Source organism: Triturus cristatus, chromosome 4_1, assembly GCF_964204655.1.
Source record: "Triturus cristatus chromosome 4_1, aTriCri1.1, whole genome shotgun sequence".
In the NCBI taxonomy this organism is placed as follows: domain Eukaryota; kingdom Metazoa; phylum Chordata; class Amphibia; order Caudata; family Salamandridae; genus Triturus; species Triturus cristatus.
In genome coordinates, this window is record NC_140585.1 from 523880898 (window position 1) to 523896116 (window position 15219).

Sequence of the window (15219 nt, forward strand, 5' to 3'; positions counted from 1 at the left end):
TTCAAAAAATACATTCACTTGAATTCTTTTGGGTTTGGACATGGTTTAGTTAGAAACAGCTTTGGAAATCTTAGTATTCAAAGGTAAAGAAGAAATGCAACTCTTACTCCTGCAAATTAATCTAATGAACATATTTCCAAAGCTATATGAATCAGTGGTGTCATAATTTCTGCTATTGGTTAGAAATTACTCTAACCAATAGCAGAGTAGATTAATGTAAACTTTGGGCCTCATGTAGAAAGATTTATTGTACTCGCAAACCCATAGATTCGGTATATCAGAGCATTTTTTACTGCTAAACCCTTTTTGGAACTCGGAAGAGGTTTGTTAAATGTATTTAGGAAACCATAATGACCATAAGTAATACGTATTTGGAAAGGGCATGTTAAAGGTGTCCCTTCCAAACTCCAATGCTTTATGATACGTTTTAATATTTTGTGCCTGAAATCCGGTCACAAAACATCAATATTTTAACACCACCTAAAAGAAGTGGGAGCTCATTTACAAATAGGAATGCGTCCTCAAGGGACCCCTTCCCCTTTGTAAATGTGGACACATTTCTTTTAGGTCGAGCCTAGACAGCACTTGCGCTGTCTGGAAGATCTGTTGTGTGTACTATGTGGGATCTGGAGATCATCCCCAGGACTTTTCTGCTTCCACCTTTGCTAAGGGACTTTTTTTCAGTTAAACTGAACTCTATTTAACTGTCTTGATACTAAACGACCAGTAGAGGTCAGGAAAATACCAGAATTGCTTTCTGCTTAGGGACTTCTTTTTCTGGCAACTGCCTCTATTTAACTTTCTTGATAAAAAAGGACCAGTAGAGGTCAGTAATATACAAGAATCACTTTAGCATTCCTTACATCCCAGGCCATAGAAACTTGTCTTCAACGAGGACCCGTAGACGGTAATATTTTTTTCAAATCTTGTATTTTCAGTGATATGACCACTTAAGGGGCTGATTTTATATTAAAAACAGCGATTTGGACAATACAATTTACCAGTGAGAGTCAGTATATATCTCCATGCATTTCCAAACCTGGTGTGTTCCGCAGTTTGGCGCTTACTTTCCCTCCATGTTAAAGAAAAATAGAAGTTTCACCACCCAGGCTAATGTGCTGCATAGCTAAATACATATAAGGTCCCAAAGGCGAGACCGATTGCATTGCAAAGGCTTATTTTAGGTGCAGGCAGTAGTCCATGGAATCACAGCCTGCTCCTAAAAAGTGTTTGTAATAATTGACATTTTGGTTTTTAAACACATTCCATTTGCGTTAAGTAAATAAGAAATGTAGTTTTGCATAAAGGCAGTCTCAGACACGATGGTAAGTTGATCAAAGCAGGCCACTGTGACTGTAACCAAACATAGTGGGTCACAATTTGCGACCTACCTCATGCATATTAATGAGGAGGGTCAAACTGTGCCTCACTATAACATGGTATTTTGTGAACCGACCTATTAGGACATAGGTCAGTTCACAAAATTCAAATATATTTTATAAAAAGTTGGTGAGCAAATTGCGACCACTTTTGCCCAATCCATTTTTAGTCCATGAGGTCCTTAGCCCCTTCAGGGGATGCATCGCCCCCTGGCTGACACTGGGGAAGCTTTACAATAACCCTCTGGCGTTGGCACTAGAGGGATTCTTTTTTTTTCTCTTTTCATTATCAGCTCCGGCTGCTGGGGAAGAGCTTCCCCGAGATCTCGAGGCATTTTATTTTTGTTTGGGTAATGACTGTCAGCGCACAGGGTGCGCAGATGTAATTAGTGAAAGTAAAGTGAGCCGATAGTTTTAATTTTGCTACATCAGTGCTCATGGGGGGGGGGGGGGCATGTCTCAGCCCCCCAAACACTGATTGAGTTGGAGAAATCAATGGAAAGGGAAGACTATACTTTTTCCAATGGTATCCCCATGGGTATCACTGCTGGAGATCAATCTCAAAGCAGTGATACACCACTAGACACCAAATATTTTTGGCAGAGAGAGAAGCCTTTTGGCAAGGGCTTTTGTTACTCCCACCCCCTCCAAGGGTTTAGTCTTTTTGCCCCTGGGGGGCAAGGGGGACAATTACTCCCAATCTGCCCCTCTAGAGGGGTGTGGGGGTGCAGAAAGCCCACTAGACAAAATGAATTACATAATCAATAAAACATAGGGGTAGAGGCTGCCCATCATAGGCTTCGACATTCCCCCACCACATACACTGTGCACAAGTCTTTTTGCCCTATCTCAGGGGCAGATTAGAGGTTTGCCCCAGTCAGCTGCAGCCGGATGGCTGGGGAAGGCAGAAAGCTCCCTAGATACCAGGGATAAGTAGCAAAAAAATAATTGACAGGGTTGGGGCTGCTCACCTTGCACAGGACTATGTCACCACCACCACCAAAAAAGGTAGTACAGTATCTGCCCCCCCATGAAATGGCAGATTGGGGAATTTGCCCCAATCTACCCCTAGGGGGCATAGAGCCAACTGGATACCAGGGATTATATAATGAAAAGAAAATGTAGAGGTAGGGGCTGACCACTATAGACATGGCCATGGCCATAGCCCAAAACAAAACGGGTGCATAAGTCTTCCTGAGACCTTCCCCCAATAAATAGAAAAAACATATTTAACATATGGGTGAGGCTGCCCGCCATGTACCGGGTCATGTCCCCACCCCCAATAAAGGCAGTGCAGTCTTTCTGCCTGCCCCCAAGGGGAGTATATGCCCTAATCTGCTCCCCTTGGTATGGGGGCAGAAAGTCCACTAGACAACAAAGATTACTTAATCAAAAGGAAAAGTAGGACTGGGGGCTGCCAACTATGGGCATGGCCATTCCTTAACTCCAAAAAGGGTGCAATTAGACACAAGGGATTTCAAAAGGGCGCCAAAACAAACTAAAAGGATAGGCGGCCTACCCCTCGTATTGAGCTATACGCCCACCCCAGAAGAAGCAATAATGTCTTTATGCACTTCCCGGGCAGATAGAGGGAATAACCTAAATGGGGAGGTTACCCCAAGAGATTTTCTAGCTGAGGCAAAAGCAAGGGGTGCAGCTATTTCACTCTGGCAGTGAGCCATAACCCACCCCAAAAGGGGCAAACCATTATTTTGGCCACCCGTGAGCAGGGAGGTTGTATTCCCCAGGATGGGGAGGGGGCAAAAAGCCAATTGGATGGCAGGAATTCTTTTATTTTTTCAAGTAAAATAATGAGGTGGGGTCTGGCTCATCCTGATATCAGGCATCGCCGTCACCCCTAAAGTTCCAACATTATTTCTGCTTTCCAGCGGACTAAAATGTCCCTATCCCAGTGGCAAGCAAGAAGTCATTTTGAGTCTTTTGGTGGTGTTTTTACTTGTGGGCTGTGAGAGTGAGGCTAAACTCCAAGATCATCCGACTTGCCATACTGAAATCTAACACTTTTTGGGCTTGTGTAGGCCATCACCTGGGGAAGCAGACTAAACCCAGACATTTCTGAAAACTAGACACCAAGGGGAATACCCTTACTGGTAGGAATTTTGAGAATTCCTGTGGATTTCTCAAGTTTATGCCACGGTAATGCAAAGGAAATGACAGATTTTAGGCAAAGTTTGAGGTTTGGAGGGCGTTGTGAGTAAGAAAGCTGTTGTATCCTATTCCGCGAGTATTTGAAATTATTTCAAAAACGTTGTGAGATCCATGCAAGGTACACAACTCTGGAATCCCCCCGGTGTCTAATTTAAAAAAAAATGTCTGTGGTTAGTAGGGTTCAAAGGGTGGAGGCCGACCACTGCTTCAAATATTGCAGCTACCCATAACTGTCTCTCCATATAGCTGTTTAGGGACTTTTGTGTTGCTGTCTCATGACCGACCCACATAAGTGAGGTACCATTGTTATCAGGGGACACTTGGAAATGTGAGTGGTACGAAATGTGTGGATGCCTGCAGATCCCAAAACTTTCCATTACAGAAATTTGCAGAAAATGTATGTTTTAAGACAAAGTATAACGTTTGCAAGGGCTTCTGGGTAAAATAACCTGATGAGGTCACGCAAGTCACGCCACCCTGGACTTTCTCAAGTGTCCAGTTTTCATAAATGTGCATGTTTGCTTCCTTTCCCTAGGTGCCAGTTGAGCTAGGGCACAAAATACACAGTTAATAAAATTGCAAAAAAGGGTTGGTTTTCAAAGCAAAAATGTGATGTGCCCATGTTGCGTTTTGGGCTGTTTCCTGTCACAAGGACTAGGCTCACCCACCCACACATGTAAGGTACTATTTTTATTGTAAGAACTGAGGAGAATGTTGAGTGGTAGGAGATTTGTGGCTCCCCGCAGATTCCAGAACTTTCCATCACAGAAAGTTGAGGAAAATGTGAGGTTTGCAAGGGTTTCTGGGGAAATAATTGGGTGAGAGCCGCGCAAATCACACCACCCTGCACTCTCCTAGGTGCCTGATTTTCAGAAATGTGCCAGTTTAGTAGACTCACTTAGGTGTTGGCCTAGATAGGGCTGAAAATCCGCAGTTAAAAAAAAAGGGTTAGTTTTCAGTCAAAAAAGTTAATGGGTCAATGTTGCGTTTTGCGCTCTTTCCTGTTGTGGGTGCTAGGCCCACCCACACAACGTCCCATTTTTATTAGGAGACCTGGGGAAGCACTGGGTGGTAGGAAATCTGTAGCTCCCCAAAGATTACAGAAATTTACATCAGAGAAATGTGAGGAAAAGGCATGTTTTGAGGCAAAGTTTGATGTTTGCAAGGGCTTCTGGGTAAAAACACCTCCTTAGAAACACAGAAGGCACACCACTTGTTTTCAGAAATGTCTGTGTATGGTAGGTTTTCCAGATTTGCAGCTGAGCTAGCACCCAAAAGCCGCAAATACCCATGTATTTTTAAAAAAGCATGGATTCTGCTGGGTAAAATATGATGCCTCCAGGTTGCACTTTGGAGAGTATTGTGTCACAGGTGCTAGGCCCAGCCACACAAGCAGGCAACATTATGCACTTTGGGGTATATTGTGTCACAGGTGTTAGGCCAAGCCACACAAGCGGGGATCATTATTAACAACTGGATTTGTGCCATCCAAACGTAAGTCTGTATGTAACAATAACATGCTAGTATGGGCAACCACAAATACAGAGATATACAAATAACCACTTTTCCTAAACTCAGTATCTGATGTACATTTCAGAAATACATAGGTTTCCTTCATGCCCATGTCTCACACTTTACATTTTACCATATTAATTGCTCTATATTTGGCACACAATGAAAATCCATTGTAAGGTGCAATTCAGTTGTTGGGTCTGGAGGACCCCGAGCTCTTGGAGAACCTACAAACCTTAGATATCCCAGTGACTAGAGGAGTCTAGCAGACGTACTGGTGTATTGCTTTTGTAAATTGGCCATTGTGACAAGAAATAACAGACTAAAACCTTGTCACAAACGGCTGTTTTTGCCAACCCATTTTTCATATTTTCTTTTATTTCAGCAGTTATTTTGGCTGGGAAAACTTTGAAGAATCTACACAATGGCCTCTTGATTAATAAGTTTGTCTACTTTTCAGAAATATATAGCTTTCTGACACAAATGTTTCAGCCACAAACTGGAAGTAGGCAGAAAACACAAAAATTCGGAAAAATTCGCTACCTCTTAGAAAAATGCTAAAACTGTGTTAAAAAATAAAGGGTTTACAATACAGCTCTGCATGTTCCTGAATGTTGAGAAGATGGTGAGTTGGTGATTTTAGCACAGCAAACCTTTTGTTGATGCCATATTTTGGAAAAACCTCTAAATTTAGGCCAATGTTGCCTATTTTCGCGGTCCCCTTCAGGGTATTCCACAAACAAAGAGTACCTTTAGAATCCCCAGTATGTTGGGGAAAAAGGATGCAAATTTGGCATGGATAGTGTATGTGGAAAAAAAGTTCGGGAGGCCTAAATGTGAAGTACTCCAAATAGCCAAAAAAGGTCTAATCACTGGGGTGGAAAGGCCTCAGCATTAGAGGGGTTACTGTGGTAGCAGGGAAGGCGCAGCACATGTCAGAAGTGAAAGAAGAAACTGGTGCTGAATGGATAAAGACACCTTACTGCGAAATTAAGATGTCCATAAGTAAGAAGAAACCCACGAGAGGAGAGAGGGTTTGCAATAAGTAATAGTGAATTACATTTAATGTCGTTTTCAGCTCTTTGCATCATAAACATAAACAGTCAACAGTTTGGAAAACTATACCACACAGAAATGTTAATTGCTTTAAATATGAAAACTAAATATCAGTCAGAACAACTGAAGTTTCAATACGGAACGCTAATAACAAAAGAACACTTAAACAACTAGAGACGCACACTAAAACAAGAGAGAATTGTGTGGTTTGTTACTTACAAATACTATGTATATTTCTGGCTCAAAACAACAAAGTTTATTCTATTAGATTGCTAGGTGTCCTAAGAAGTGGGTAGTGGCAGGTTCCCACAAGTTTAGATGATCTGAAATTAAACTTAAGATAATTGATTGCAAATATTGCATTTAAAAGTTACAATTCCGAATAACCGGATTCCTATTTGAAATTACATTCACTTGCGAAAAAGTACAAAATCTGCTAATTACGCTTGAAAAAGACTTCAGACTAAGAGAACAAGTTACTCACCCTGGCTATGTTCTTTCTGGTGTATACTCTAGCATCAGATTTCTCATCATCAGACTATCCCCATGGACCAGTCTGGATCCGGACAATTTTTTAACAAAAAATTCATAAGTAATAGAGTGTGCCAGAATACAACTTGGAACCGTATTATTATGAGTCCACTCCACAGACCACGGAGGTGGGATGCTACACAGGAACCTACAGTCAGATAGAAAGTTGCCACCAGAAACAGCGTTACCAATGATACGTTACTTGTTCTCCTGATGGATACTTCTAACCACAGATTCCTCACCTTTAGAATACATACCATAGCAGTACCTCTCAAAAGGGGAAAAGCTGAGAAGTAGACCCAGTTTATGAAGTCTTGCATCACCAAACGGCAAAATGGGCCTATCGTCGGACCTGATTGCAAACGCTCTAGTGATTAAGGAATGTATGCACCATTGCCCACGTTGCAGCCTGGCATCTGCCGACCCGGTACCCTCCTTCCCAACACTGTTGTGGCAGTCTCTAGTGGAATATCATCAGGGGATTTCTTCCAGGCCAGCTCATAGCAGGTTTTGATGCATTAGACTATCCATCTTGACAGGGTTCCTTCTACACCTCATTCCCTTTCTTTGCTCCTTGAGAATCCTACAAAGATCTGTTCATCCATATGATGATATTTTGTCTGGTCACTGCACGTTTAAGGTCCAACTGATGGAGTCTCTCCTCTTCTTTCAAAAGGGGATGTGGCCCAAAAGACCAGTCACTGGTTGGCTGACATGAAAAGGAATGCCAATTGTGGGTGACAAAGCTGCCCAGGTCCTCAGCACTAATTTGTCTGGAAAGAAGGTGGTGTAGGGCAGCTGCAGTGAGTGCACCTGCAGTTCCCTTCTTCAGCGGGATTTGGTAATCAGGAAAACTATTTTGAGCATCAGTAGTAGCAGTAAGCAGAAGTGCATCAACTCAAAAGACAAACATAAGAAATGCCAAAATCCAGTTCAAGACCCATTGTGGAATGAAAACTTGCTTCATGAGAAACATGAGAGTCAGACCTTTGATAAAAAGCATCACAACATGCGATTTAAAAAGAGAGGGCTTATCAGGTAGACAAAAAGGTTGAAATGGCTGATGATAACCCTCAATAACCCTGAATTGTTTTGAATTGTTTGTGGAACTTCTTGTGGGAGACAAAAGTACCAAGGATTGTACTGTGGCCCTGCTGCCTTTAAATCATTTGAAATATCAATTAGCATTCTCGCTAAAGAGTCTGACACCATCAAATGGCATGTTCCTCCAGGACGCTTGGACATCTCCTGAAAAGCCATTTGATCATCACCCAAGAGTAGCTTCTAAGGATGATACTAGCGCCAATAGCTTTGCCAAAAAGTAATGTGGTGTCAGCAAGCATCTAAATGATACATCTCCATATCATGGCCATCATTTATGTTTTGTGCCAGCAAGGCTATGAAGTCTTCCGGTATACTCAATAATACCTCACTGGCAACGGCCCATAAAGAATGAGTTTACTTGCCGAGAAGGCACGCTACGTTCAATGGGTCATAAGGCTAAACTGGTCAAAGTGGACAATTTCATGCTGAAGGCATCTATATGTTTTGACTCTATCAGAAGGTTTGGTTGGAAAAGGCATTAGGAGTGACCTTATTCATCAATGTTTCCACCCCCAGACTCTCATAGGATGCCTTGTAAGATAATCAGGATCCCTGGGGGCCGGTCTATATCACCTAGCCATAGGTCGACTGACTGGATTGCCGATGCAAGGCTTAGGCCATGTGGCCATGAGACCATGATAACCCCAGTTAATAATTTTGCAATCATTTTAAAAGTAGGCAAAAGCTGCCCTTTGAATAACTACTGTAAAAGGGGCACTATCTTTCACTAGTGATCAAGCTCAGTCTCTGGAGATGGATCAAGCACACGAGCATTCTGTAACTCCAGGTATACCCTGTCATCTGAATAAATAGCGGGAAATACATTGCCCACTTCATCATCTATATTAGTGTTGTGGGAACATTTTGCATAACCTGGACTGAATCAGATTCGGATCCGAATATGGCGTCTAGGTGCCACAGCAGAGGGCAAGGATTGGAGCCTGGCTGCATACCGACTATTCGATCTTTTGTAAATATTTAGCATGAAATAGGGAGGGAGTGGGCAGATGAAGGCTTGGGGTTGGAAACCAGTGACCTATTCGAGTCCTTGGCTGGGGCTGATGGAGTCAGCATTGGCGTTGGTAGAGAAGGCACTGGAATAGACCCAGGGGTAGTAGTGGAAGTCTGAACTAACACCAGTATGGGCCCGGAAATGGTTCACATGGGGTCAGATTGCACCGAGGGAGAGGTTGCCAGTGGACGTCCAATTGAAGCCTCTTGAAGCTCATGGGTTCTGAAGGCACCCCAGATGGAGCAAGACGCATTTGAAAGAGCTGCAGCAGGCCTGCCTTGAAGCCAGTTATTTTCTGATGGGTCAGTGAAGGCCTGGGGAATTAAGGGAGCAACAGGACAAGTTGCGGAATTGGCTGAAAATCAGAAGACACTTGTGGGATATGATCTTTCAATTAATGCCCTCAAGCCTTTTCGTCTGATTTTGGTTGGATTGGGGCGAGTCCTGCTTAGCCTTTCTTGGGCTTATGGTGTATCTTCAACTTCAAGTTACTGGATCACCTTTGGGTGCACAAGTACACACTTTTTTTGCACAAATTCCAGTAGTAAGCAGTAGTAGCTCTACGGCCAGACTGAGAACGCAAAGTGGGATGGTTGAGGGGTGCTGGTGGGAAACACTGCTGCTGCTTTTGTTACAGGGGGCCAATATTGCAGCACTGCTGCAAAACCGGCTCCCACTGCTCCAAAACGGCCCTCATCGCTCCAAAACTGGCCCCCACCCTTCCAGACGACCGGGAAAACCCCGGCGCCCGCTACGGCCAATCCGGCCTTGGTGAACACAGCATAATCACCAAAGACACATGTTGTGTGGTTCTGTGAGTGAAATCTGCTTCCTGTAGGTACTGCACAGCTTCGATCCTGTCTCTTTCTGTGGACACATCATATGAGGTATACTGTCTGTAGTTAAATTTCCAGCTGTCGGAAAACCCACAAAGTTGGGAGCTTAGCATCGGATTCATGTCATAGGGCGCTGAAAGAAAAAAGCCGACATCAGAGTTCAGAGGCGGCATTTAAATGGCCCACACAGCTCCATCTCTTCCAGGCAACACAGAGTATTGCCGAAACATTCTCCAGATCCAGTCTGGCATATGGAGATATTCTAAAGGTGAGAAATCTATGGTTAGAAGTAGTCATCAGAAAACGTTAATAGGCCGTGTGGTTAAGTGATGTAGGGAACATGTGCAGACCATAAAAAACCATAATGAAGAAAATACTGCACTTTATTCCTTACATGAATGCAGGCACAGTGGTGGAAATTATTTCTCTACTTAAAAATCACAGCATGGTGTACCTGAAATCATCACAAAAACTGTCTCTCCAAGCTACAAACACTGCAGAATGAAGAAACTCATCACCTGGTACAACATTTCTTGCGACCTGGCAGTCTGAGGGTCTTTAATTGGCTTCCAATGCAGGGTAGAATTATGGTTAAAGTTAAATATTTTATACGAGTATAGATGTACTTATATTTGATAGGGGTCACATGCAGACAAACAACCAACTAAATTCTGCGGATGATTGGATGATTTAAATGACCAATTGCATTACTGAGATTACCTAATCCCAATGTCTGCATTCAATGTCTTGAACCATTACATTCCTCTATCTAGGCCTTTCAAGGGTGTGTTATATTGTATATGTCTGAAAATTTGTAAGGCTCATTCTTAGGTATGTTTGGTTGTCTTGGAATGGAGTATATTTATGTACTGAAAAAAGACCTAGCTTTTTCAAGCCAAAAGCCAGCACAAAGAAAGACAATTCCGGGGTCATACGCTGCATAGAAAGTATGAGACCTAGGCCGTCTCACTGACAACTATCTAACTCTGAAACTCCATTTATACTGAACAAACATTCTAATAGGAATTTGAAGTGTACTAAATAAACATCAATATATCAGTATATTTGCCAGCTAATACTTTCTAAACATCAGGTATAAACCCATTTGTGGGACTGTATATCTTATATTCAAAACAAACTCTTGAAGATTAAGCACCCACAAGGTACCTAAAATTTGAAGGGACACTGCATGTAGCCACCACAACATTAATATAGGAAAACATGGCCCAAAGTTTCTTTCAGGTTTATGACACCTCTCTGTAAAAACTTGCCAATCACTTCTCACTGGCTCAACAACAATTTGATAGTCTTCCATTTGAATGTTTGTCTACTTTTCATATTTCTCAGGACATTCCTTCAAATTCAACCCTTGTGTAAAGCTTAGATGTTTATGGCCCCAAATATGAATTGCTTAGTACATTTTCTATTATATTCAGAGGGAATCACAGTGGCTGCGTTCAGAAGAGAAAAATTACCATTGTGAAATTACAGAGTTTCTACAAGACACAATCCAATCCCGAAGATGAACAGAATTCTTCAAGGAATTTATGACTCACCCTTGGTTAGGTTGACACATGCAGAAAAGTCTTCCTCACGGCATGTGGCATACAAGCAACAATTTGTCACATCAAGAACACAGTCAATTTCAAGATTAGGAATTCAGCCTCCTCCTCCTGGGTATGCTTTGGTCTCCTTCACACACGGCAACCCAGGCGGTAGGAACACTGCCCTATCATGAAAATGGAGGGGAATATGCGGTCTCATTCAGTCAGGAAGACGGGTGAGGTTTGGAGGAATACCGATCCCTCCATAGCAAAATGAACAGGTTCCTCCACCAACAGCATCTTGCCTAGACGTGCTGACCTTAAGCCTTGCCCCATGAGCATCAACCTTCTACTTCACTTGCTCTATATGAAGGAAACACTTTCAAAGATGGCAGCAGAACAGGAATGGAAAATCACAGAGGGTCCTGGCTGCTCCGTCTTCTCTGCTTCTCAGGGAAGGAGGTATTACCAAGACCCAGTGCCATACAATTTAACTCCTATGGTCAACTGTAATGTAACAGATCGAGATCTGAAAACCGCGAAGGAGAGCGACTGATATTTTGGAATTGAAAGGCTCCTAGGATATGCTGGAATACCCTAAAGAAAACAAGTGATTATACATATATCCCTTTCTCAACCAAATTCAATATCTGCCCAAATGCCTCAGAGTGACATTTCTTTGATGAGATTTAGGCCTGGTTTTATATTTGGTGGGTACTGAAAACCCTGTAATTTCTGGAAGAAGCTCTATGTATGAAGCTACTAATGCTGAATTTCTTTTTCTTGGGAATATTATGGTCAAGGTAATTCAACAAGGAGAGTCTCCTCCAGAAATTGGAGGATTTTCTGTTACCAATTAATTATTTTAATAAGTACCTTCTTCAGAGATATTAATAGACTTCCACGTTGTGTTCCAATGACTTAAATGTCAAAAGGAATGTTCAATACTTCACAATATTTAGAGTCTCTCAACCTTTAATGGGTTTGTGCCAATAAATATACTTTACCATGAATTATGAACTAGACCTTTCATACCTTTAATAAATGGCAGCTGTGTTTTTTTTATTTCTGTCGCCCAAACGTCCAGCAGCTATGCTGCTGAGCTTGGCCAATATTATTACCAAAGGTGATACAGATAACATACCTAGAAAATACTACTCCTTCTCCCTAGCCCACACCCTGCACTTCCGTTGAAGCAGAAGCAGTGGCCGCTATTTTTCCTACCAGGCCACAAAAACCTGGAACAGCCTCCCCATCCACCCCCGGACCTCACCCACCCGGCAGGAAATCAGACACGGACTAAAGACCAGGCTGTTCGATTAACTGTGACCAGCAGCAGCCAATCCCCTCCCCCCCCTCAAACCCCAGCGCCTGGATACCCTTGTGGGTGATCAGCAGCACTTTACAAATCCTGATTGATTGATTGACTACTGATTTGCCTTTGTCTGTAAACCTACGAGCTTTGGCAGCTAAATCGTGTCAATCTTACATTTTCACAATTTTAATGATAGAATATCCTTCAAAATGATACAAGTCATATTTTAGGCAATTCAGAGATTTGTGGAATACACAATAAAAAAGCACCACCACACAGATAAATTGGCCACAATTAACATGATAACCCAATTTTCAAGTCTAATGCTTACACCAACTTAAACCCTATGTAGTTCAACATATTATGTACATGTAATGAAGTCTACACTGCTTTACCTTCCGCTCCCTAACCTAACAAAGACGTATGTCTTTGTTAGGTTATTGAGTGGGTGGTAAAGCAGACCGGTGCTCTCAATCCACTTCAATTTCTTGGCAGCACAGCCTGAACATGGGCAAAGCTGGATAATTTGCCTCCTTCCTTCGCCAGACTAGTAGCTTTGTCCGGCACAGAAGCTTGGTTAAATGTTAAAACATCCTCTCGGTCTGCAGCTTCATAAAGCAGCTGCAAGGGTTTGCTGGATGATCAACAACTTCATTCCACCCTCCCTTGGGCTGGGAGTCCTGTGCTCAGATCACTTTGCCTGCCACAGGCAGCCTCTAAGAAGCCGGAAAGAGAGCTACTGCAGGCTACTGAACAAATGTGGAGCAGTGACACGACCACTGGGCTGTCAGACCTTTTTGCTGATTGATTTTCTTAATAACGAAGTTTAAGAGCGAAAGAAAACAGCTGAGCACAGCAGGAACAGTCGGTGTTCTTCCTTTCAGTAGATTAGACATTGCAGTTCTCCATGCACAGTAAAAGCGTAATCTGTGGCGCGCATGCCCGGCTTACCTCAGGGATACAGTCCTCGTGGGACACCACCCTCACGATGTCATCCAGAGGTAGGAGAGAGTTGCACTTGATCTCAGTGTACACGTTCTTGCCCTCCGTGCATGCCGCCAACAGCTCCACCAGGGAGATGTGGTAGGCAAGGGGCCCGCTCTCATCCCGGCGATCCCGCTCCGAGCACATCATCTGAAGGAGGACCGGGAACGAGGCTCTGTCGTTGTAAAACACCAGCACATCTTCACCACCATTAATTAACTAAAATGGCAATGTGGAAACTCATTAATCACCATCATTTAAATTGGAAGATAGTCATACTTTTCTTTACATTACTTGTATCTTTATGAGATGTAAATGTAACGAAATCTGCAACACTACAGCTTAAATTCAGCAAAATGTAACACACTAAAACACAACTGACAAAACTTACATTCAAACACATTAAAGTAAAATAAAAGCAATCAAACTGCTGTAGTCTCTGCTTTAAAAAAAATCTGTGCACTTTGATTATGTTGCTTCTGCATGCTTAATTTCATACAATTTCATAGGAACTGCTGCTCTCTGTATGTCCATAACCCTGCCTCAGCCTCACCAAGAGATACGGTTCTAATCCCCTCACCCCCCTCTCTTCGTGTGTGTCCTTATGCAGTTTGGTGCATTTTGTGTAGAGTTTAACTATCCATCTGGATCTGTTTATTGCAAGTCGGTTCATTCCAAAGCTATTTGGTAAACTCAGAACTTCAGAATTTAAGTGAGCAAAGCGGCCGTCTCGCAATGCCCCATTTGTCGATTGCCTGACTGCCGACGCACATCCTTCTTGTGTCACAAATAATCCAAAGCTCGACACATTTACTCTTCAGAAATAAAATAAACGGCGAGCCCTTTACTTCAACGGGTTTACACTCAAAACAGAAGGGCTGCAGTGGAATCTAAAAGAAGCGCGGGAAAAATGTCAATACCAGCCACAGTGGCACAGAGTAAAGAGAGCGCCTGACTTCAACTGCCACCAAGAGCATTACACGCCAAAATCACTCTCCCGCTAAGAAAATTAATAAAATTTGCTAAACGGATCTTTTAGCTGCACCAGGTTTGATGGCTTGGAACAGTGGGCAGGAGTAAGATATGGCGGCAGTTGTAAATCATGTATGTGCCTGTGATAACTAGCCGCACCAGGGGTGACTCCTCCGCTAAGGCAGACGAGTGTCGCCCCACAAGAAAAATAAAATGATAACGCCGTGTTTTTATCATTGTATTTTACCCTTGTGGCTCTGTAGGTGAGGGGCTGCCTGCAGAGCAGGGGAGGAGTGGCAGGCACTCTCCAAGTGTGCATGATGGTTTGGCCGGCCATCTTGGGCCGGTCAAACAGTCATGCACACTTTTCATGTTCCCTACCGGCTGTAAAGCACAGCCTGAGTGGAGAAAATGCACAGGCCCCCAGTCCCCATTGAGCACTGAACCCTGGCGCTCAGACCAATCATAATGCTGCTATTAGCAACGTCATGATTGGCTAGAGGAGTCTAGAAGCCTCGGTGCTTCCTGTTCCTGCGTCGTGGCAAGAAGGACAGAGGAGAGGCGGCCGCCAGTAAGGTAAGTTCAAATGTTCTTTTTTTAAACACCCCACTCTCCCCGCCTCACCACTGCTGCCCCATAGCAGCCGCTACTGCTCATATCACCTTATCACCCTCGCCCATCTATTAGGGCTCTACCCTATGTGCTGATTGGTTACTATATCCTGGAACATAATAACTAGACTAGATGGCCGGTCCATTTACTCTATGACTTTCAAAGCGCAACAGGCTTCTTTATGAGTGGGCTG

At 43.1% G+C, this 15219-nt stretch overlaps 1 protein-coding gene across 4 annotated transcripts in view; it reads right to left on the reverse strand.

The window, feature by feature from the left end:
- ITPR2 (inositol 1,4,5-trisphosphate receptor type 2) overlaps positions 1-15219 on the reverse strand; it is a 1506646-nt gene that overhangs the window by 700775 nt on the left and 790652 nt on the right. For all 4 annotated transcript variants that reach the window (XM_085652787.1, XM_085652785.1, XM_085652786.1 and 1 more), the window contains exon 31: positions 13410-13661. In XM_085652787.1, coding sequence (XP_085508913.1) covers positions 13410-13661 — 252 coding nt within the window. The remainder of the gene's footprint in view (positions 1-13409; positions 13662-15219) is intronic.